Here is a 25,016-nt window from a genome sequence, read left to right on the forward strand (position 1 = left end):
CTGCCAACTCCAGGCAAGGAATTTTGTCAAGTGAACCTCTGGGAGACCCTTTGAACAATTTGGTGTGTGGTAGACTGGCAGTCACCATAGAAATAAGTTTTCTCAGCAAAAATATTAAGCTACACATGAACTGTGTGCAAAGGTATCAGATTTCTGGTACCCTGTGAAACACATCCATATGATGGTCTGTGTGTAACCGCAAACAAAACAGAAGGTCCACTGGCCTAGTGCATTATCCTTTATTATGGCTTTATTATGTAGAAAGGTAGGTATTATGCTCACAAAGTAGACTAAAAGTACAAGCTGGTTGCATGGAAACAGCAGAGTCCAATCCACAGTGCATCATAAATGGTCAAGGGTTGGCTCTGAGGAAGAGGCTAAGTCCTCAAAACGTGTCAGCCTGTTGAGACTCCATCGTCCTGTTATTTATGATTGGACTGTGCGGTTTCCTTGTGATGAGCTTGTACTTTTAGTCTACTTTGTTTGTATAATACTTACCTTTCTACATAATAAATCCATAAATTACGGATAATGCACTACGCCAGTGCGCCCTCTGTTTTGTTTGTTGTTGCAGTATCTCTAGACTTCCCCAGTCTCACGAAGGCAGCAAGGCGAGAGTATCATATGAAAGCCAGGATATGATTGCAGCCTACTGACATTTGTGGCCCATTCTCCAAGCGCAGAAGCACTAAGGTTTTCTAGTTTTTTGGATGGTCTGCATGATGTTGTCGGAAGGTGAGCAGCTCTGAGAAGAGTGTTCAGGTTTTAGTCATTCTTTAGTTGTCTGAAAGTTAAAGTCAATAAATAAAAATAACAAATTGTCTTTCTCCCCCGCCCTTTTGCAGGATTACGTTCTGGCGGTGGAAGCCTATCATGCCGTTATAAAGTATTACCCCCAGCAGGAGCCACAGTTGCTGAGCGGTATCGGAAGGATTTTTCTTCAGGTAATTGCAGAACTCACAACCAGCCCGTTTTCTCCTATTTAGTTCTGTGGTCATTAAATAACTTGAAATATTGCCATAGAGGAGCCACGGGGGAGCTCATTTTTTCTGGTGTTCATCCTGTAAATCGGACATTACAATTATTAGCTAATGATTAGTAGGCCGAGGAGCCTGTCTGGGAATGATGCGCTGATGCCAGATTCTTTACAGGTACAGAGCAGAAGCTGGCGAGATCTCCCACTGGATGGAGGAGGAGGGGTTCTGTGCTGTGTTACAGAGAGATGTAAGCTCCAGGCTTATGAAACTCCTCTGTAATCCCCTTGTCAGAGTTACTCCAGTCTCTTACATAGCCTGGCATATCAGTCTTGACAGGTGTCCACAATCTCTTGTATTACTGTGGCAATGCTATAGGCCTGCAGCTGACTGTGACCTTCCTGGCTTCAGCGGGCCATACAAGGCCACAATCTATATTCCTGTCTTATATGCTGCATTCCCAGGAGATTCTACCGGTGCCATGTGTAGAGTCTTGCCTAGAATGCACAATGCGGAGCTATTTACAGTATGTACAGGGTATTTAGCTGTAATTTGTAAGATTCTGTTTGTATGAGTATTTGTGAATGTGATCAGTTGCAAATAGTCTCATGCATGTGTTTTTATAGGCCTGCTGAGTGAAAAAGTGTAAGAGCAAAGCACTGAATAATATTACTTAATGCATATGCAGTAAAAAAAAACAAAAAAAAAACCCCTTTTTTTTTCTCTTTTATCAACTATGTGCCACAGCAAGGTCTAACATGTTCCTGTGCTGCCAGAACATAGAATCGGACCTCAGCTCTCACACATAAGCTCTTCTGTGATTCGACACCCCCCACTAAACACTACTCTGACCAACCTTATCACTCCCTGAACTGTGCTATTGATTAAAGCAGGTGTAGGGGGTCATGTCAGAGAGCTGGGCTGCTACAGAGGAGTCAAGTATGAGAGATGAGCGGTCAGACTCTCCTAGGGCCGCCAGCATGTTTATTTTAAACCCTTGCTGCAGCACTTGGCAGATAAAGAGCATATCCATTACTGTATGTGCAACTTGCCTGCATTACAGAAGGGTTCAAGTGGTGCTAACGGTAGAATGTTTTGTACCTTAATGCATTCCATGCATTAAAGTAAAAAACCTTCTGCATGCAGCGCCCCCTCCCCCTTATACTTACCCAAGTCCAAACTTGATCCAGCACTGTGCCCAAGAGCAGTGGCTCTCACCTTTTTCTATCTTCTCAATAGCCATAGAGGCAGCAGTGGGAGTCATTGGCTCCTGCTGCTGTCAATCACAACCAGTGAGGAGGGAGCGGGGGTAAGGCTGAACTACACTCTGTGTGTCAATGGACGCCAAGATTCAGCTTGGGAGTGAGCCTGCACAAGTTCTCCTATAGCAGGCAACTTGCTATGGGGCAAACAGCAGGGGGAAGGGGCCAGGAGCGCCGACGGAGGACCCAAGAAGAGGAGGATCAGGGCTGTTCTGTACAAAACCATTGTAAGTACAACATGTTTGCTATGCTTAAAAAAATAAAAATGATGCCCTTAGAACAGGGGTCCTCAAACTACGGCCCGCGGGTCACATGCGGCCCGAGGACATTTATTTGGCCCGCCGGGCAGGGGCGTATCTGCCGCGAGGCAAGGGACTAGGGTTTGGCAGCTTGGAAGAACTTGGCAGGGCACGGGCGGGAGGCAGGGGGGCGGGATCAGCAATTCTAGAACAGGGGAAGGTGGGCTTGGCTTATGAACCCGCACCACTCATCTGGCCTCTCTGCAGCCAGCCAGCCATCTATTCTGATCAGTGCATGCAACCGTCACGGCCGGAGGGCGGAGCCTAGAGCTGACCATGAAGAGGGGGGGGCAAGAGAGGAGACTCCATCGCTGCATGTCGGGTATCAAGCCCACGGACCCTAGATAAGTGCAATAGATCGATCTCCTCCCCCCTCCTCTCTCTCCCTCCCCCCTCCTCTCTCTCCCTCCCCCCTCCTCTCCCTCCCCCCTCCTCTCCCTCCCCCCTCCTCTCTCTCCCTCCCCCCTCCTCTCCCTCCCCTCTCCTCTCCCTCCCCTCTCCTCTCCCTCCCCCCTCCTCTCCCCCCCCCCTCCTCTCCCCCCCCTCCTCTCTCCCCCCCCTTCTCTCTCTCCCTCCCCCCTCCTCTCTCTCCCCCCTCCTCTCTCTCTCCCCTCTCCCTCTCCCCTCTCCCCTCTCTCTCCACTCTCCCCTCTCCCCTCTCTCTCCCCTTCTCCTCTCTCTCTCTCCCCTTCTCCTCTCTCTCTCTCCCCTTCTCCTCTCTCTCTCCCCTTCTCCTCTCTCTCCCCCCTTCTCCTCTCTCTCCCCCCTCTCTCTCCCCCCTCTCTCCTCTCTCTCTCCCCCCTCTCTCCTCTCTCTCTCCCCCCTCCTCTCTCTCTCTCCCCCCTCCTCTCTCTCTCTCCACCCTCCTCTCTCTCTCTCTCCACCCTCCTCTCTCCCTCTCTCTCTCCCCTCCTTATCTCTCCCCCCCCCCTCTCTCTCTTTACATTGTACACAGATCTGACCCAACAAGGTGTCCTGCATTTACCGTATATTTCGCTCCATAAGACACACTTGGGGGGAAATGTCTGTGCGTCTTATGGAGCGGCTGGCCCAGTATTCCCGCCGCCGTTGTATGTCTGCCAGTCTCTGGTCATCTCATGTATTATGTCCGCAGTCTCTGGTCATCTCCTGTACTGTGTCCGCATTTGTTCATAGTTTTTTTTTTTTTTTTTTTTAACTATAGTCCAGCCCTCCAACGGTCTGAGGGACAGTGAACTGGCCCCCTGTTTAAAAAGTTTGAGGCCCCCTGCCTTAGAATCGCTTTGCTAGACTTCACTGCAACATGTACCTCTCTTAGCAATGTATCAGAATCAGTCTTGTACTTTTCTTGCTGCAGTAAAGTGAAATGCTATTGGTTGCTATGAGTTGTGCCTTGGCTCTTGGTCCTTTGCTCATTGCACTCTTTACTGAATCAGACTTAGAGTCCATTCAGGTTATTGTGTTGTAGTAAATTGCAGTAATGCATGAAACACAGTATAGTTCCATGCATTTTGAATGGTATTCCAATTCAAGTAATGCAGCACAATTATTATACAGGATTTACAGTTGTGTTCAAAACAATAGCAGTGTGTTGAAAAAAGTGAATAAAGCTCAAAATCCTTTTAATAGCATTTATTTCCGTACACACAAATGCATTGGGAGCACTACACATTCTATTCCAAATCAAAAACATGAAGAAAAATATATCAAATTTGTGTTGTTCCTGAATATTAGACTGTTAAAAAAAAATAGCAGTGTTTGTATTCTTCTTTTACAAAGTCAAACATTCACTATATAAACTGAAAAATGTTTGAAGATTTTGCTTTCCTTTGAATCACTTAATTAATATTTAGTTGTATAAGCACTGTTTCTGAGAACTGCTGTACATCTGTGTTGCATGGAGTCCACCAACTTCTGGCACCTGTGAACAGGTATTCCAGCCCAGGATGATTGGACTACATTCCACAGTTCTTCTCTATTTCTTGGTTTGCCTCAAACTGCATTTTTGATGTCACCCCACAAGTTTTCCTATTGGATTAAGGATCCGGGGATTTGGGCTGGCCACTCCATAACGTCAATCTTGTTGGTCTGGAACCAAGATGTTGCACGTTTACTGGTGTGTTTGGGGTTGTTGTCTTGTTGGAACCCCCATTTCAAGGGCATTTCCTCTTCAGCATAAGGCAGCATGACCTCTTCAAGTATTCTGATGTATTCAAACTGATCCATGATCCCTGGTAGGCAATAAATAGGCCCAACACCGTAGTATGAGAAACATCCCCATATCATGATGCTTGCGCAACCATGCTTCACTGTCTTCACAGTGTACTGTGGCTTGAATTCAGTGGTTGGGGGTCGTCTGACAAACTGTCTCCGGCCACTAGACCCAAAAAGAACAATCTTACTTTCATCAGTCCACAAAATGTTGCACCATTTCTCTTTAGGCCAGTCAATGTGCTCTTTGACAAATTGTAACCTCTTCAGCCTCGTCTTTTTTTCAACAGTGGGACTTTGCGGGGGCGTCTTGCAGATAGCTCGGCTTCACATAGGCGTCTTCTAATTGTAACAGTACTAACAGGTAACTTTACACCTTCTTTGATCTTCCTGGAGCTGATTGTTGGCTGAGTCCTTGCCATTTTGGCTATTCTTCTATCCATTCGAATGGTAATTTTGTGCTTTCTTCCACGTCTTTCAGGTTTTGGTTGCCATTTTAAAGCATTTGCAATCATTTTAGCTGAGCAGCCTATCATTTTCTGCATTTCTTTATATGTTTTCCCCTCTCCAATCAACTTTTTAATCAAGGTACGCTGTTTTTCTGAACAATGTCTGGAACGACCCATTTTCCTCAGAATTTCAGAGAGAAATGCACTGTAAACAGCATGTACAACATTTGCTGCCTTCCTTCCTTAAATAAGGGCAATAATTGCCACCTGTTTTTCAAAGAATGAATGACCTCACTAATAGAACTCCAACACTGCTATTATTTTGAACATGCCCCTTTCAATTAGTGATTCAATTACACAGAATCAGCAGCATGCATGTCATGACTGTTGGGTCTGTTGGATTTCTATTACTCTACTACACCTGCTAGTAAATTATTTGCCATGTAGAAATATCATTTCTACCAAAAACAGTGATTGATCAGGTTAGTGATGTCTGACTGCTATTATTTTGAACATGACTGTATATAGCGCCAACATTTTTATCAGCGATTTACAATATAAAGGGAGACAATACAGCAACAATACAGTTCAATGCAAGAGGGTTAGGAGGGCCCTGCTCCATGGAGCTTACAATCTAAGCACAATACACAGATGCTTGCACCATGTTTATTAAATGTGTGTTGTGTGTCGGCAACCCATTCAAAATGAAAGCACTGTACCAGTTTGAGAGACTGCAGTCTGTGAATTCACTAGGACAAGGTAAGATCGGTGGTGGTGTCACTATTCACTCGTACTTAGTGGATTTATTGGTTGACGATTGTATGAGCCTTTCAGACAATGCAGTCACTGAGCATGGGTGGCAGATACACTTTTGCTTTGTAGATACTAGAATATAGATGGTCTATTGCTTGACAATAAAACCCTGCAGGCACCTAATGTGACTCTGTCATAAGAGAAGTACAGGGGCTGCCATTGCAGCCAAAATACTAATTTCCTGGCTGCGCCCAACTTGTGTACTTTTGAGTCACAGACCTGGAACAAGCAATCTTTAAATGAGTGTCATAATTTATTATCACTATACTTGAGACGGCATTATATTCAGAGCATCAGAAAGACAGCCAGGGAGCTAGCATTCTCAAAAGGAGAGGTCAGTAATGGTTGCCTCCTTTAATCTCACTCATGAATGAAGCCCATTAAGTTACTCCATCTCTTAAGTTCTGATATTATGTAAACCTGAAGTATAAAGAAAAACATGTACATTCTTTATAGATCATATGCAGACTAAAAACCTGTTTTGTTAGGATAACTAAAAAATGCCCCTTGTGTCTAATGATATTACTGGTGCCCTCTCCTATATCCAATAAATGGCACGTTTTCACCCCCCCCCTCCCCCAAATCCCTCTCGTAGGCACCAGGTTCTCTTGATCTGTCAGTCATATGAAACAGATGAAGACACAATATGCAATCTGTTCTTGTGGCCTGGTTCAGCCAGATAAGATTGTGAGATGTGTGTGCTGACAAGTCCTGCCATGTAATAGATACATTGTTCATTGTGGCAGGGAATGCTGTCACATTCCATGGCTATCAGTCCAAGCATGATCAGATGGATAGATCTTTACAAGGTTTTGTTTTTTTAACTACAAATACAATCTGCTTTTTATTTTTCTTTATATTCTCTGAATCTGAGTGGTGCATGTCTTTTACTGATCTGATGATGTGAATTACTTTTAAACTAAAGATATTGTACTGATGATGTTTGAAGCTGAACTCAAGCAAAAAAACAGTTCCTGCAGGTATATGTTTAATTAGAAAAAATGAATATGTTTGAAAGCCACAAGCATAAGTATCTGAATTTGCTTAGCATCTTGTAATCCATGCACAGTAAGCTCAGACTGGGAGAGGGAGGGACAGGACTGGGAGTCAATTAGGTGTGCTGCAGCACTCATATGCTAACATGTAACATGCTGAGAGGGGGATAGAGCAGAATGACTGAGAGATGAATCTCATTATTGTGCTGCTTCTCCTTCACTGTGTAGTGAAAAGCTGAGGACAGGAAGGTGTTACAAAATAGCAGAATTAAAGGCTTCTTATAATACTTTACTGGTAGGCTTTTATTGCCAGACAATGTGTGTTTCTTCTGCAATACAAGCTCCTCTTCTGCTTGCCTGCAATTTATTTATTTTTTAATGTGTATGCACACCTCCATGTACATTCATTAAATGTCTTGGTGTGCTGTTTGGTAAGGCTGTGTAAATCTCAGAAATTAATTCACAGAAATACAAATCCTTTGGTAAGTAGAACAGTTCCCATGTACACTCACTGGCCACTTTATTAGGTCCACCTTGCTAATGCCAAGAAAATATCCCCCACACCATTACACCACCACCAGCCTGAACCATTGATACAAGGTAGGATGGATCCATGCTTTCATGTTCTTTACGCCAAATTCTGACCCTGCCATCTGAATGTCGCAGCAACCAGTCTGCCCATTCTCCTCTGACATCAACAAGGCATTTTCATCCACACAACTGCAGCTCGTGGATATTTTCTCTTTTTTTGGACCATTCTCTGTAAACCCTAGAGATGGTTGTCCATGAAAATCCCAGTAAATCAGCAGTTTTTTAAATACTCAGACCAGCCCTTCTGGTACCAACAACCATGCCATGTTCAAAGTCACTTAAATCCCCTTTCTTCCCCATTCTGATGCTCGTTTTGAACTTCAGTAAGTTGTCTAAACCACATTTACATGCCTAAATGCATTGAGCTTTTCCATGTGACTGGTTGATTAGCAATTTGTGTTAGCAGGCAATTGAACAGGTGTACATAATAAAGTGGCTAGTGAGTGTATGTGTGTTTAGCCATTTTCATGGAGTTCACGTTTATATAGCAAAATCTAACAAAGTTTTGAATAGGGCTACTGCCTTTCTAATACAAACCATACTTATTCCATCTTAAGGGCTCATGTACACTGCATCTGATAAACTGACGCTCAGGAGCTGTTCAACGTTTTTTTCAGCAGCCCCTGAACTCTTCCTAATGTTTTCCTATGTGCCCATGTACTCTGTCATTTACAGGCAGTTGAGTTTACAGTAGTTTTTTTGAAGGCAGAAAACTTGCGTTCAGGAGTAGATTTTATCAGCGTTTCAAATGCTTGTAAACACGGCTAACCGCGTTTATAAGCGTTTTTGTTTGAATTTTTTTTAACTCTTCCATTTCCAGATGCTGTCCAGTGTCTTTTTTCATCATGAAAAATGCATGCAAAGCGTTTTCCCGGTACTCAAATGGACCTGGTACACCACACTTTGAAAGTAAATATGTTAGACACTGCTGCAATAATTTCTGCACAGAAATGATCTGGAACACATCCAAACACCACAAAAAAAAAGACCACTAATCTCAACAAATACTGCTCTCTCTGCTTCTGTTCTCTCTATTTCTCACAAAATGTCTGAAATAGTTAATTGTTTACTGTTTTTCAGTGCATTTTGGGCATTTTGGAAGGTCTCCTGAGGTTATCTTTAAAAAAACGCTTATAAACGCGGTATGCAAACACGGTAAAACAGACGTTTTTTTAACCTACGTTTTCCAGCAGTCAGTTTCCATTGTTCAGAAGTGTCCCGTGTACATGGAGCCTTAAGGATAAGTTTGCCTTTTTAAAAAAAAATAATAAATGCACATCTTTTTGCAGGTAAAAAATGTGCCTTTTATTATTTTTTTTTACTTGGAGGCTGTACAGCATTGCTGCTGCTGATCACGGGTGCCATGCAGGACTCCTGCAGACTTGTCAGTGTATCTGTCTGCTCGTACCTCGTAGGGGCAGGCAGATACACACTGACAGGAAAGGACAATGAACTACCACAGCGCTCAACAATGCCGTGGTAGTTTATTGAGAAATACAGGCCAACAGCCGCAAAGTCTGTCGGTACTTGTAGTTTCCCACTCACAGAACTCTGTGAATGAATGATGCAGCCGTGTTTCTTTTTATATAGTGACAGCTAGCAGGGGAAAGATCCCACACTAGCTGTCAGTGGAGAGGACAGTGGCTGCAGGAGTAGGAACAGGTTACATGTTCCAGCCTAAAAACAAGTGAAACATGTTACATGTTCCCAAAGGTGAACTTGTCCTTTAAGTGACAGGGGCCATTCAAACCATTCATTTCTTTCCCTATGAGCAATTGCCCATCCAGAACTGTTTGTGAAGGAAAGTACTGAACTGTTTGTCCAGCTTGCATGCTGCTTTAGGATTTCTAGTGTTTGTCAGTGTCATTAACTACTTGCCAACTGCAGATAGCCGAATGACGGCTACACTGCGGCCGGCCAGTTCTGGGAGGGCGTCATATGACGTCCTCCCAGAACATGCTCTCCTGCGTGCCCCCGGTGATCTTCGTGATCGCTGTGTCCTACAGACTCAGCTTATCACGTGATGTAGTAAAAGGCCAATCACAGCGGCCTTTTACCACATGATCATCCGTGTCTAATGACACGCTGATCTCAGGGAAATGCAATTGCCGGTTCTCGGCTGCACTTTCCTCACGCTGTCAGAGCATGAGGAAAGTACTGCCGAGAACCAGCAGTTGTCAGAGCAGGGATCGGCACCGATCATCAGGGCACTGATGATCAGTGCCCAGCAGTGCCACCCACCAGTTGCGCCCACCTGTGCCACTCAGCAGTGCCACCTACCTGTGCCCAGCAGTGCACCCACCTGTGCCCAGCAGTGCACCCACCTGTGCCCAGCAGTGCCACCTACCTGTGCCCAGCAATGCCAGCTACCTGTGCCCAGCAGTGCCACCCACCTGTGCCCATCAGTGCCACCCACCAGTGCCCATCAATGCAGTGCTGCCAGTCAGTGCCCAGCAGTTGCGCCAGTCAATGCCTAGCAGTGCCGCCAGTCAGTGCCCAGCATTGATGCGAGTCAATGCCACCTATCAGTGCTGTCTATCAGTGCCGTCTATCAGTGCCACCTATCAGTGCTGCCTATCCGTGACACCTCATTAGTGCTGCCCATCAGTGCCGCCTATCAGTGCCCATCAGTGCTGCCTCATCAACGCACATCAGTGAAGGAGAAAAATTACCTGTTTGAAAAATTTTATAATAAAAACCAAAAAAAAATTTTTTTTTCAAATTTTTTGCAATTTTTTTGTTTATAGCACAAAAAGTAAAGCATCCAGTGGCGATTAAATACCACCAAAAGAAAGCTCTATTGGTGAGAAAACAATGATACAAATTTCATATGGGTACAATCTTGCATGACCGCGCAATTGTCATTCAAAGTGCGACAGCGCTAAAAGCTGAAAATTGGCCTGGTAAAGAAGGGGGTATAAGTGCCCGGTAGGCAATTGGTTAAGATTGAAGTGACACAGACCAAAATAAATCCAACAGTGGATCTAGTTAGTAGCCTTAAGAACCTGAAGGAGCAAAAATTGTATAAAAGGTTATCTCAGGGGCTCTGGTGGTAAAAATTGTGCACTTGATTTTCCAGGCTTGTTTGCTTTTTTCTTTTCTTTTTTTCTTAAGCTGGCTATTACATTTATAATATGCAGTATGTAGCTGGAGATGTAGGTGTATCCAGAAGTGTAGAAGAACACCCCAAAATTCAAGATGGGGAAATAACATAACCAGAAAGCATTGCATCTCACTGCTGAAGTCCCCAGGAGACAGTGATTGGGCCCCGCATGCTTAACTTTTGGGTGTCTCCTAAATACTGGGGTAACCAGTATTTGTGATCTTCTGAAATATACTGGGACACAGATAGTTTGACAGCGTTTCATTGGATGGGATAGAAAAGGATCATTCATACTTGTCTGCAGTTCATATTGTTACCATGTCTGGAGATAAGTAGTGGCTTTGTGATTTTGCACTTCATTATTCGTGGTTTCCCATTGGCTGGATTTCATGACTTTCAGAGGACTGGTGGAGGTGGAAGAAGTTTGCGTGCTGCTTATTACCTCATTAATTGCGGATGTTCTGCAAGAACCACCCCTGCTGTTTTCCAATTCTGACTAACATGATCGAAGCTGAAAGCCGCTTTTAAGCTTCCTTATGTAATTTGGCTTACCAGCAAATGAAGGCACACCAGATCACATTAACTGTTTTCTTCCCGGTGTCTGTATCTATCATGAAAACTACAACCTCTTTGAAATTTCTTCTGCATTCTGATAACTACGTAGGACAAGTAGAGTCAGGATACATAGGACTGGTCTCAGATTCATATGTGTAAAGAACACACTAATGGGCTTATTCAATAGTTGCTACAACTTCAGTTGTTCCTGGGAAAATGTCCACACCACTGCATATAAATAAGTAACTTCAAAGCGTTATTGATAAACTGCAAATATATATATATAAAATTACAAATATTGTATAAAAATAACTAAACAACCATCAAAATAAGACTGTGTAAACACCCCTCTCGTGTAACACATAGGAACTGTTAAAAACAAACATGGTTCTAGTCCAAATATACCATAAAGTATCCAGCTATGACTGGGGCAATATGTCTATAACATCTACTAAATAAAAAGTGCATAAAACCCCAATTAATCACATGTAGAATAGGATGCAAATTTTTAAGTGGTCGTAAACCCTTCCATATACCCAGTGAAGTGACTGGCCTACACAGATGACACACAAAGATAAAACAAATCCTCCTACGTAAGTTGGACCTGTTGATCTGCCGTCTTCTCTTCTCTACATACGTTCAAAGTGTGGAATTTATAAAGCTTATCTGAGAGTTTAGAAAATGGGTCGAAGAGCTGAAATTACACTCTGCAGAGCTCAGTGAGGAGAGCTCTGAGAGCTGATTGGAGGGAAGGGACACACACCCCTCCACACATTTCACAGGAACAGAGCTGAGACTGTCAATCTGCTGGAGGATTCCTTCCCTGTCACCATTTTTCTCTTGGTGTCAGGAAAACTTGTCAGAAGTGACTCATGTTGATAGCAGAGGAATGAAGAAGCAGACAGAAGTGATACTTAGTGCTTTTAATTAAGACAAGTACACTCTATAGAGGGATTTGGTTTGTTCATATTTCATGTCTGCTTTAAAAAGAGGAGATGGTGATATTGTATACATGTTGTTGAGGTTGTAGTAATTTGCCTAGCAGTCCTTGTCCTGCACACCTAGTGATGTTGGTTCAGTTACTAATTAGTCGAGGCTCATTATATAAAACAAAACAAAGAAATATGAAGATTTAGTCTAACAAATAAGAGCAAACCCGGTTTGACTCAGCTGCCATCCATGAAAGTAGAATGTGACGGCTTGATGGGGTGGATTACTCCACTTATACATTTTTTTCTCAATAAGATAACCATTTGAAGTGATAACGCGGAACTAAACTCTCTCAATCAACATTTTTTTATCTGATACATTTTAGTGCATTTTTACAACATGTACAAAAAAAGGAAAAGAAAAACACCTAAATTTACATACACGTCAAAACAGATGTGGTTAACGTTGCAGGTCCCTCAGATATCACATCATAACATTGCAGGCATCTAGATCAGTGTGTATGGCATACACATAATTCCATATACCTACAATGTACATCATAAACTATATACTCTGAAAGACAGATGTAGAAACTAATGTTTATTGCATGACCTGCTATTTTAAAAAAAAAATATTTATACTAGAATTATAAATAATAATTATTTTATACCATGCTATAAGAAAAATATTTATAATCCTTATGCTGCTAGCATTAGTAAATGGGTATATTGGATATCTATCTACTTGTTTTAAACTTTTTTTTTTCTTCGGTTGCTTCCTGGTTTCTGGCTTAGGCAAAAATGATGTCATACATCCCAGGAGCCTTCATGAGCATTGTTTTCTTTCATCTGCAGTAGGGGAGAAAGAGCTTTCTCAACTAAGTACATCCCCCTGCCTGCCTGCATGCCTGAGCTAAGGGCAGATGGACTATATGACGAAACAAACTATGTGAATCATCTGGCCTTACTCAAGGTGGCCATGGCTAGAAATGCTAGGGGTGTTTTACAAAGTGATTTCTCAACAAAATAAAGTATGGAGATGTGGATGGATGGGGGAGTTTAGAACATAAAAATGAAGTAAATAGCATTTTCAGTTGTGGTTCTCAGATGTAGTTTAGTTCTGCTTTAAGCTGCTCATAGACATTAGTAAATAAGACATAGACATTAGGAATGTTCTGGTCACATATGCGTTCCCTTTTAGGTGAAGAAGGGTTCTGACTATATCTCAGGGGGAACTATAGCAATCAGGTATCTTCCCAACCAGTCTGATCATTTGGTCCCCCAAGTTGTATGTGGGTTGCCGAATAGGCTTTAGATTATCACCCAGTCCAGTGTAATAAAGGTCTGACCCCATGAATGCTTCTTTATGCCTATGATACATTTTTATTGGAGAATACATATTTTTCTTTTCTGTTCTTTAGATTGGAGACATAAAAACTGCTGAGAAGTACTTTCAGGATGCTGAAAATGTAATACAGAATCTAGTTAATAAAGATGAGCCAGAGAAGAAAATTATGGTTTTGATGAACCGGTAAGCGCCTTGACATATTTATTATTGGCTTATCCTTTTAAAAATTCTTTTTTTGTGTGTTGTATCCTCTTCGCTGTTGAATTAATTGAGGACTTCAATGTCAGCATAGATCAGTGCTGACCTGTGTTCATTTTAGTTATATACAAATACAATGCAAAGCAAACACTTTGCTACATTCTCATGTGTATTATGCCATACAGCTTAGTGTACTTCCAGCACTGCTAGTGTCCAGGATACCACCTTACACATTCAATGCCGTTTAAGAAGAAAAACAAATCTGTTCCTAAAACGGCTCATGTGTAGTCTCTGCTCCCTCCTGACATCATACTGATGCTGTCCAGATAAAATTACAACAAAAACTTTTTTTTTTGTTTGTCCTGAAACATTCTCTATACATACCTTAAAAGAGCCAGTTTAGTGAGGTTTGTAATTAAAGAATTGATTTAGAGAGGGAAAATGCTGGTTATTTCCACATGGAAGTGCCAGCAATTTCTGCATTATGAATGATTTGTAAAGGTGCCATTTGTTATCAGTTATCAGAGACACATTATGAAAGGTAAGTGTGTGGGTTACACTAGAATATATTTAAAAGGCATAGTCCACCTTTACTAAAAACACTGCCTTTGCATATAAGAGGTGTCTAGATATAAACAAACTGTGCAACTTTGAATAATGCCCTTGCCATCCCATCCTGCCTTGTTGCTAGGACATTAAGACACTCCCAGCTGTTAAGCCAGCCATAGATGGATCAAATCTCGGCCAGTTCAGCAGGGAGCGGATGAGATTTGATCCATCTACGGGTAGGCTGGTTGTTCTGAAGTTGATTCATCAATCAACTTCAGTACAACTAGCTTGTCTGTTTTTTTTCCTTTCAAATACTGCTGGCGGCTATAGCTGCTAGCACTGATCATTGTGTTCTGTCAGCAGAACACAATAGCGCTGCAGAAGGGATACCCCTATCAACACTGATTGTGTTGATGGGGGAATTGAGCAATTTTCTAGTATAATGTATGGTCTTCTGTAGTGTTCACCTCCACCATCACAGGAATAAGCTCTCAAATACTGAACTCAGAGCCACTACATCCGAGGAGAGAAAGCAGGAGGGGGTTGTATCAGAGAAGGACCTTTATCTACAGATGCCTCTTACCTGCATAGGCAGCTTTTGGTAAAGGTAAACTATGCCTTTAAATCCATTTCCACTTTATTTACTTAAAGTGATACTAAACCCAGGACCCTGTATTCACTATATCTGGTCTCCCACAGTACACACAGCATGGAAGTGCAATTATTTTAGTAAATACAAACTGCTAAATATCTTTTCTCATTAGCAGCTAAACCAGTCTTGTGACTTCAGCAAGCACTGGTTAAAGCTTGTAGGAGGAGTTTTCTTTCTGCTCTAGGAGGATGTGAAAGTCCTGACCCTCTGTCTGGACAATGCTGATTGGTCCTCTGCTGATCACATGCACTCTCCCAAGAGAAAAAAAACCTCTAGCAATACACACCAAACTGAGCATATGCATGTGACTACAGATGCAGTCTGTATCTGGTGGTCATTTCAACAAGAGAAGGGGCAGAGAAGAAAGGATCAAACAGCCTTTTTACACAATGTAGAGGATTAACCCCTTAGGTTCCACAGTGAGTATAACAAGCATGTTTTACTGCATATACAGACTGATTTTACTGTTGTGGGTTTAGTAACACTTTAAGGATTGACTTTCCCAACTTTGGCAGTGTGCCCCTCCTACCTGCCACATCCCTGTTCAAAGAAAGTGCCTAGTAATGGTCCCATCTCTGTATAGAAGGATGGAGTGCAAGGAGGGCTTGGCCTTGAAATTAGGGAAGACAAATCTTTGGTTTTATAGGGAGTTGCAGAGGAGTGGTTTCTGATTAAATCAGACCTTTCATGAAAATGCAAAGTCAGCTTAGCTGGAGGCCCTCCACCATCTGATTAAAAACACGAAGTGAAAGCCAAGTGGAAGAAAAATGTAAAAAATACTTTACTTACACCCTAGCTCTTGAGAGGATTGTCTAGGTGAGAGTGACATTGCTGAGCCTTGTCATGAGATTCAGGAAAGCTGAGGATCCTAAATCCCATGAAAATGCACTTCTGCACAGTGCTGGAGCATCTTCAAACAAGATTTGAGAATCTTAGTTTTTCATCTTGCAGTGAGGCTCAGTGACTTCACCTATTGTTTCAATGTCTTGTAATGGTTGTCACTTAGAATGTTTTAATTAAGGGCTACATGGGCTTCTTTCAGGTAAGTAAACCTTGCCCAAAAAAAGGTTACAGCAGAAAATCTATGGTGCCATCTGTTTGGCAGGTCTTCTAATTTTGGAGAACATTGTCTTTTAATATATCCCCTCAACCTCTAAGTGCAGCCCACCTGAGATAATACTTATCTTTCACTCTGATTTCTGTCTGAATTTTTCTGGCTGGCTCCTTTTTCGTATTGCAACAGCCCTATTCTTTCCTAGGTGTAAGTCATATTCATGCTGGCCCCCATCAGCCTACCCACAGGTATGAATGAGGCTGTGGCACGCAAGTAGTTGGATAAGGACCCAGCCAGGATCTTGTCGGAGCACAGATCATTGGATGGGGGATGAAGGCAAGTATAATCCCAGGTGGGATGGACTCAGGGGGTTAGGGGGATTATTAAAAAATAATTAACTGAAAGTGCAGTTGCCCTTTAAAATTGCTGATAAGATTGCTCGGAATGTACATCCACAGAACATGTTTATCTTCATATAACACTTCATCTTTCAGGGCTTTCCTACACCTTGGTCAGAATAACTTTGCAGAAGCTCACAGGTTCTTCACGGAGGTGCTGAAGGTGGACCCTACAAACACAGTGGTAAGCTTGTGGGCTGTTGAGGCAAAATGTCCATAAAACTGGTGATATATTGATAGAGTGCTTCCATGCAGTGAGAAGTTGGACTGCTTAACGTGCATAAACTGCTGCCTAAATAGGCATCTAGCTCAGAAAATGATGCGTATATCCATAATGACAATCAAATTGGTTGGAAAGAGCGTGCCATCAAGCAAGCCTGTTACTTATTCTAATCCAAGTGAAGTTCAGGTTTGTCTTAAAGTGGTGTAAAGATCATTGATAAAGAGCAAAGTGTAATAACCCACAGCAACCAATCGCATCTCTCAGGGAAAGACGATTTTCTTTTTATTGTATTTTATGGATCCCTGCACTTTGCTGTTCAGTGAATGAATCTAAATCTGAGCATACATCGATTGAAGCTGGACAGTTCAGCAAGGACTGTCCATATTTTTCTCCATGTATGGACAGGGTGGTTGTACAGAAGTCGATCTACAGATCTACCTCTGTACAACCACCTTGTTGGAAAAACTCTGCTCGATCATTGCTGTCAGCTATACTTGGTGGCACTGATCAGTGTATTTTGATGGTGGGGAAGTCTGCCTGCTGTTTGAATATACATTAGATATAAAAAGTGTACACACCCTTGTTAAAATATTAGGTTTCTGTGATGTAAAAAAATGAGACAAAGAGAAATTATTTCAGAACTTTTTTCACCTTTTAATGTGACCTATAAACTGTACAACTCAATTGAAAAACAAACTGAAATTGTTTGGGGGGGGGGGGAACATGAAAAACTAAAATAATGTGGTTGCATAAATGTGCACACCCTCTCATAACTGGGGATGTAGCTGTGTTCAGAATTCAGCAATCACATTCAAATTCATGTTAAATAGGAGTCAGTACACACCTGCCAACGTTTAAAGTGCCTCTGATTAATCCCCAATAAACTTCAGGTGTTCTAGTAGGTCTTTCCTGACATTTTCTTAGTCGCATCCTACAGCAAAAGCCATGGTCCGCAGAGAGCTTCCAAAGCATCAGAGGGATCTCATTGTTAAAAGGTATCAGTCAGGAGAAGGGTACAAAAGAATTTCCAAGGCATTAGATATACTGTATCATGGAACACAGTGAAGACAGTCATCATCATGTGTAGAAAATATGGAGCAATAGTGACATTACCAAGAACTGGACATCCCTCCAAAATCGATGAAAAGACGAGAAGAAAACTGGTCTGGGAGGCTGCCAAGAGGCCTACAGCAACATTAAAGGAGCTGCAGAAATATCTGGCAAGTACTGGCTGTGTGGTACATGTGACAACGATCTCCCGTATTCTTCATATGTCTGGGCTATGGTGTAGAGTGGCAAGATGGAAGCCTTTTCTTACGAAAAAAAACATCCAAGCCCGGCTAAATTTTGCAAAAACACATCTGAAGACTCCCAAAAGCATGTGGAAAATGTGTTATGGTCTGAGGAAACAAAGGTTTAACTTTTTGGCCATAATTCCAAAAGATATGTTTGGTGCAAAAAAACACTGCACATGACCAAAAGAACACCATACCCACAGTGAAGCATGGTGGTGGCAGCATCATGCTTTGGGGCTGTTTTTCTTCAGCTGAAACTGGGGCCTTAGTCAAGGTAGAGGGAATTATGAACAGTTCCAAATACCAGTCAATATTGGCACAAAATCTTCAGGCTTCTGCTAGAAAGCTGAACATGAAGAGGAACTTCATCTTTCAGCATGACAACGACCCAAAGCATACATCCAAATCATCAAAGGAACGGCTTCACCAGAAGAAGATTAAAGTTTTGTAATGGCGCAGCCAGAGCCCAGACCTGAATCTGATCGAAAATCTGTGGAGTGATCTGAAGAGGGCTGTGCACAGGCGATGTCCTCGCAATCTGACAGATTTGGAGTGTTTTTGTAAGGAAGAGTGGGCAAATATTGCCAAGTCAAGTTATGCCATGCTGATAGACTCATACCCAAAAAGACTGAGTGCTGGAATAAAATCAAAAGGTGCTTCAACTAAGTATTAGTTTAGGTTTTAGTTTTTTATTTTTACTTCCCTCCACCTAAAAGATTGTTTAACTGAGTTGTACAGTTTATAGGTTTCATTAAAGGTGGAAAAAGTTCTCAAATGATTTATCTTTGTCTAATTTTTTTACATCACAGAAACCTGACATTTTAACAGGGGTGTGTAGACTTTTGATATCCACTGTAAAAGCCCAGTAGGGAAGATTCCCCCTGTCTACATTGAGTGTGTGAATGGGGTTAAGTCAGTCCTCTGGTTGGGAAAAAAAATGTATGGGCAGTTAAAGTGCTTATAGAAACTTTGAGGCAGTTATTTTCCTGCAAATTTCCTAGTGATGGCGTTGAAGTACAACTCCCATCATACACCACTTTTTGGCTTTCAGGTCTAAAAGTATCATTTTCAGGTAAGAGAAGTTTCCTTTCATATCCATATGACATGATCATTCAGGGTAACGGAATGTTCTAGACTGGCAGTCTCTTGCATTAAAACATTGACTTGTAAGAAAAATGTGAATAAAACATAGAGTGGAGAGTGGAGAAGCCATTGAAATGCATTTTCCAGTCCTAGTAGAAGTACAGAGAGGAGTGTCTGTAGTGTATAATTTATCAAACTTACATCTGATTAGCATCACGCTGGAGCTCAGTTCTGTTCAACTCTGTTCCTGCAAAAGAGCCTTCCACTCAGGGTTATATGTAGATGGAGTGCTTCTGCTTTAATTACATTGACATATACAGAAGTAGGACATACTTTTAGACATAGTGCTATTTTTCTAGCCTCAATTTTTTTTTTCTTTTTTTTTTTTTTCTTTTTTAATAACGCGCCATCCTTAGATGGAACATTTTTTGGAAATGTCACCAAATTCCACAGAGAAATTTTGGGTCTGTCTACGCTCCTAATATGCACAAGAAGCAAATGCTGCATTGGGCAATGTATAGAGTTGTATTCCCAGCTCATCTAGCTCCATCTAGTGGTGAATATTTGTTGTCACAACCAAGCCCATTAGTTTTCATCATTTATGTACTGTATCTGCCTGTCCTACGTTTTACTATCCTTTCTATCTGTCCATCTTTTGCTTCCTGCCTTGTCTGTTAGTCTATTCTTTCTGTTTGCCTTTTCACCTTTTTAACTTTTCTTCTCTATCTGTATGCATATATTCCTAGAAAATAAATCTCTTATCAGATTTATATTGCTGTCTAGCTGCAAGGGAGATATATTTCAGTGACACGGGAAGCAAGAAGGTATAGCAGATCCTCCCAGTGGGGACACAGCTACAAAATCCAACCGAGATTTAACCTATCTCCACTATTTTGTTTTCAATTGTGAAACCGAGGACTGTCCCTAAGGCTTGCTCTAAAAGACAAGTGCAAGTGGGAAGCATCTGCGATGAGAGAGAGTGCAGATCCTTGCCTGGTTTTTATATTACTGTGGGTGTGTGTGTATATATATGTGTGTGTGTGTGTGTGTGTGTGTATATATATATATGTATATATATATATATATATATATATATATATATATATATATATATATATATATATATATATACACACAAAGTTTAAGTCAAACCAGGACTTTTGAGTTTATATAATAAAACAAATTTCGAGTGGAAACTGCATTTATTTTTTTAAATACTCCCCTGCTACATTTATGCACTTATCCCAGCATTTTACTAATGCCTGGAAAGCTTCAGCATATAAAGATTTGTCAGTATACCTGAATCATCCTTCCTAGGGCATCCTAGGACAAACCTGCCTTACTTCATGAATGATTGTGTTGACCGTTCCTATAGAAAGATGCGTCTCTTATGCAATTTCACAACAGGTTATGAATCAATTATCCACGCGCTTAATGTTCACAGGGATGACTGCTGTGGACTGGGAACCACCACAGCCAGGATGGTCACTGATGGATGTACAGCCATCTTTGAAATGTATACACCATTCAAATGTTTTACTGCAGCAGAGCGTCTCATCACCGTATTGTGTTTAAAGTCTTCTGTAGATATCCGCGGGTTTTACTCCTTCATTCACAAGAAACTTCATCAGCACACACTTTTCCATGCACGCACAAACACTGTTGTCTGCCATCTTGAGTAACGATCTTTGGACTGGCATCACGCCGGTACTGTTTTTTAGAGCAGCAGTCTTCTCTCTTGTACTAGCAATACTGCCCCCCACCACTCTCTCTGGATCTCCCGTCCAACCGGGAGACTCGAGCGACCAACCGCCACATATGCCTGCTGGCCAGACATCAACCGGAAGCGAAGACTTGATATCACTTCCGGTTTACTCGGAAACTTTTGGTGCCATTTTTAAAAATCTGAAACCATTCAAAAGCACTGATCTTGGTGTCTTGAATGCTTTCAAGTGCTGAGGAGGGATTTGGGGTCTCATAGACCCCAGATACCCCCATCAGTAAAAATATCTGTCGTGTCTATTGCTGTCACAGGGGATGTTTACTCCTTGTGACAGCAATAAAAGTGATCCAAAAAATATTTACACTGACAGTGTTTAAAAAAATAATAATAATTAAATAATGGGAAAAAAAATTAATAATTAAAAAAAAATTAAAGTGCCCCCGCCTCCCGTGCTTGTGTGCAAAGGCAAGCACATGCATCAAACACACACGCAAACAGCGATCGTCCCACACATGTAAGGTATTGCCGCGATCATCAGATCATGGGCAGTAATTCTAGCACTAGATCTCCTCTGTAAATCTAAAGTGGTAACACGTAAAGGCGTTTAAAGCATCGCCTATGAAGTGTGCGCAATTTTAAAGCGTGACATGTTTGGTATCTATTTACTCGGCGTAACATCATCTTTTATATTTTACAAAACAATTGGGTACGTGTTGTGTTTTTTTTTTTTGCAATAACGATTTTTAAAAAGTGTATTTTTTTCCCAAAAAATTGCATTTGAAAAACAGCTGTGCAAATACTGTATGACATTTAAAAAATAGTGCAAAACCCACCAATTTATTCTCTAGGGCCTCTGCTTTAAAATAATATGTTATGTTTGGGGTTCTAAGACATTTTCTAGCAAAAAATACTGATTTTAAAATGTAACCAAAAAGTACCAGAAATGGCTTGGGGCTAAAGTGGTTAAGATATTAATATTACTTATACGTTGATAGAATCCACATACACACCGTTAAAATTAGGGCTTTTCAAAATCTTTTTTAAAACCGGTGTATTTCCAAGCTGAGGGCTCTTTCACACCTTTGAACCATTGGGGGGAAGGGGACTTTGCATAGTGCTGGTACAGTTTTGTTTACTGTATGTGTGCATTGAGGCACCAATTAAAATAAATAACGCATTTTATTTTCCCTTCTGTTTACTTACACTTGTTACTTTCAAACTCACATATACTGAATTAATACTGATCTCTGGGCGTATATCAATGATAGAAATGAACGTAGTTCTACATTCATTAATACATCATTAAACACTAGCAGTGTAAGTACCTGAATTTGACTTGGTGTCGGCCTTCAGTACAACAGAGCTCTGACTGGAAGAGCAACAGAAGCCCAAAGAGCCAAACGGTTCATGCTCTGGCAAGGAGCATGCTGATAGAAGGAAAGAAAAGAATGGAGGAGATATGAGCTCATTAGTCTGCGTCTCCTTCACTACCCAGTCACAGGCTTAGGAGCATGATTTCTTGGGCAGATTGAAAATATACTGGTGTACTGCAGGGGGGCTCTTTGAATTGAAGGACAGTATTGCAGCAAAAGCTGCCTTGTTTACTTCATCTTTTAATGTGCTATAAATGTTTTATTTTGTTTTCACTGAAGGTTTGCTTTAAGGCAACCCATTTCAAATGAATGCACAGCAACATATGAAAACCTGGATCCGCACGTGTTTTTAATGTAGAACACCACAATGCATTGTGGTACACTGCAGTGTGGGTGTGGTGCAGGCCTATGTATTTCTTGATTGATTTTAAATGAATGGCACAGCAACTCATTAAATAAAAACTGCTTGTGTTAGCATGGAATGCAGAATACACAACTCCTTTTACCAGACATTAGCACACAGTACTGAAGCCAACCTTTAAACGTTAACCTGTCACACATTCTTACATTGGAGACTACAAGTGGCCATGCCAAGAACATTGCACTGGCATGATCCACTCTTGTCAGTCAGAAAACAGGCTCTTAGAAATGGTAAAATGGTACACCACTATCCCTGTAGTGCATGCATGCAGACAGCAAGTGCCTGCAAATAGGCTGAATGAGATCAGCAGTGCTGAGATACAACAAAGGATAAAAAGAAAAGCTGAAAACGTATTTTATTACAAAGAAAATAGAAGTTTTTGCTATACAGTGCTTCAACAGATTAAATGTCAGTTAGGGCCCTTTCACACAGAGGATCCGATCCGGTCTGCCTGTCAGTTTTTCAGGCTTAACTGATCAGAAGGTCCATGCATTCCTATGGATTGGCTGGTGTAAAAGGACTTGTCTGTTCACACTCGCCTACCTCCAGGTCCAATGAGACCAGCTAACAACAATGGAGGATTACTATGTCCCCTTCTGTTTGGGCTGACTGGATCAGAAGCAGTTGGGTATAAATGGACAATAGAGTCCGTTTACTCCAGCCACCCATAGGACAGATTGGGCTTTGTCATGTCCACTCTGCATAAACTAAGCAAACACAGACCTGTCATCTGCCCCACTCTGCTCCAATCAGCAGGGGATCAATGGACAGATCCCCTGCTGATCTGGATAGAAGGCACCCCTGTGAAAGGTCCCTTAGGGTTTACATCTGCTTTAGTTATGTTTTGAGTACTCCCATTGTTAGCTACCTGTATATTAGGGAGTGCAGCACAGTCAGTCCCCGCTGTTACTTGGTAGCGGATAAGAAAGCATCAGTTACTGGATAGGTCACACAGTGTACTGTTTTCAGTTAATCTGCACAGATCTATAGCCTTGCATTGAAGAATTGAAAAGCAGACTGCAGAAGCAGAAGGAACTGTTTGTGTGTGTGTGTGCATGTGTATCTATCATATTTTGGGTGTGTAATGAGCAAACATAGCTTCTCCTATGCTGTATAGAGTTACCAGTGGTGAACAGGAATGGTGCTCCTCAAACATTAATACAGGTTGATCAGATTCCACAGCGTTGCTTGGTTTAAGAATGCAGCAAAGCCGTGTGGCGCTGTGCCGCAGTGAGCACATTGATGAGGTTATCGATCTCTGCTTTATTGTTCCACCTCATTCCCAAAACTGTTTTTTTTCCCAGGCAAATAACAATGCAGCCGTTTGCCTGCTTTATTTGGGCAAATTAAAGGATTCCCTCAGGCATCTGGAAGGATTGGTTCAGCAGGATCCCAAACACTATCTTCACGAAAGCGTTCTCTTCAATTTGACAACTATGTATGAGCTGGAGTCCTCACGCAGTATGCAGAAGAAGCAAGCCCTGCTGGAGGCGGTAGCTGTCAAGGAAGGTGACAGCTTTAACACTCAGTGTCTGAAGCTGCTATAATTCTGCTGCTGCTACATCTCCTCACACTGAGAAAAGACTGCAAGGAAAAAAAGTCCTTCCTGTGTATATATTACTGCTGGAAAATGTAAATTCCCAGGTTAAATAGGATAATGGGATTGAAATTTGTCTATGCTATGTACTTTGTCCAATAAACAATAGATATTATCTGATTTTTCAGAGTCTTTTTTGTACCACATGATACTGATTATAATATGATCTATGTGTCATGCTATTTAGTGGGATATGTTAAAGAGAACCTGTCAACTTGCAGCACCTTCTGCAGTTGAACAATGCTGCTTCTTTTTTTTTTATGTATGTTATATCAGTGCTAGGAGGTTCAGTTGAGAGGAGTAATAAGTCTCATACCCACACAAATGTGTATTGCCTGTTGGAGTTAGATTCAGCAAGCTTTCTACAGGACTTCAAGGTGGGACTGCAGGCCCTTGATTACATTCTACCTGAAAAAAAGAGTGCAGTGCAACCTCAGAGATTTACATACTTGGCAGCCAGCTCTATACAAGAATAAAATCAGGGGCCAGTCAACAGGTAAGATGTCCTTTTTCTCACTGTAAATGTGAAATTGTAGGTTGGTTAAAGTATATCTATATAGGAACTCTACTAGTCATCTGCTTCACAGTGATCATGAAGCCTCTTCATGTTTCTGGGGTTCCAATGAGTTTTCCTGGCAATTGTACTGAAATGTAATCATAGGAACCTTACTTGAAGATTATACACATAAGACAATAAACTATTCCTCAGCCTATCCAGAACGCCTTCAAAAGGTCCCAAACAAATGTAGAGTGTTAAAGATGTAACGTGAAAGAGCCAGTGATCGCTATGTAGTCCAAAGGCCAACACGGCATACAAAGCACTGAAATGGGCCAAGCATCTCCGAGTCTGCCAGCAGACCCCAGACACTCTTTTTACTGCTCTGAGATAGCCAACTGGCAGGAGGTAAGCTAAGACACTCCTGAGGCACAGTGTAAGACGTT

The 25,016-nt window shown here is 41.7% G+C and overlaps 1 protein-coding gene across 1 annotated transcript in view; it reads left to right on the forward strand.

The window, feature by feature from the left end:
- Positions 1-24,189, forward strand: part of TRAPPC12 (trafficking protein particle complex subunit 12) — a 185,985-nt gene extending 161,796 nt beyond the window's left edge. The window contains exons 9-12 of the mRNA XM_089686734.1: positions 846-944; positions 13,582-13,691; positions 16,456-16,543; positions 23,782-24,189. Of these exons, the coding sequence (XP_089542860.1) occupies positions 846-944; positions 13,582-13,691; positions 16,456-16,543; positions 23,782-24,024 (540 nt within the window). The 3' untranslated portion in view covers positions 24,025-24,189. The remainder of the gene's footprint in view (positions 1-845; positions 945-13,581; positions 13,692-16,455; positions 16,544-23,781) is intronic.
- The last annotated feature ends 827 nt before the right edge of the window (positions 24,190-25,016 follow it).

Source organism: Staurois parvus, unplaced genomic scaffold (genome assembly GCF_062004578.1).
Source record: "Staurois parvus isolate SC_StPar_1 unplaced genomic scaffold, SC_StPar_1.0 ptg000409l, whole genome shotgun sequence".
Taxonomy (NCBI): domain Eukaryota; kingdom Metazoa; phylum Chordata; class Amphibia; order Anura; family Ranidae; genus Staurois; species Staurois parvus.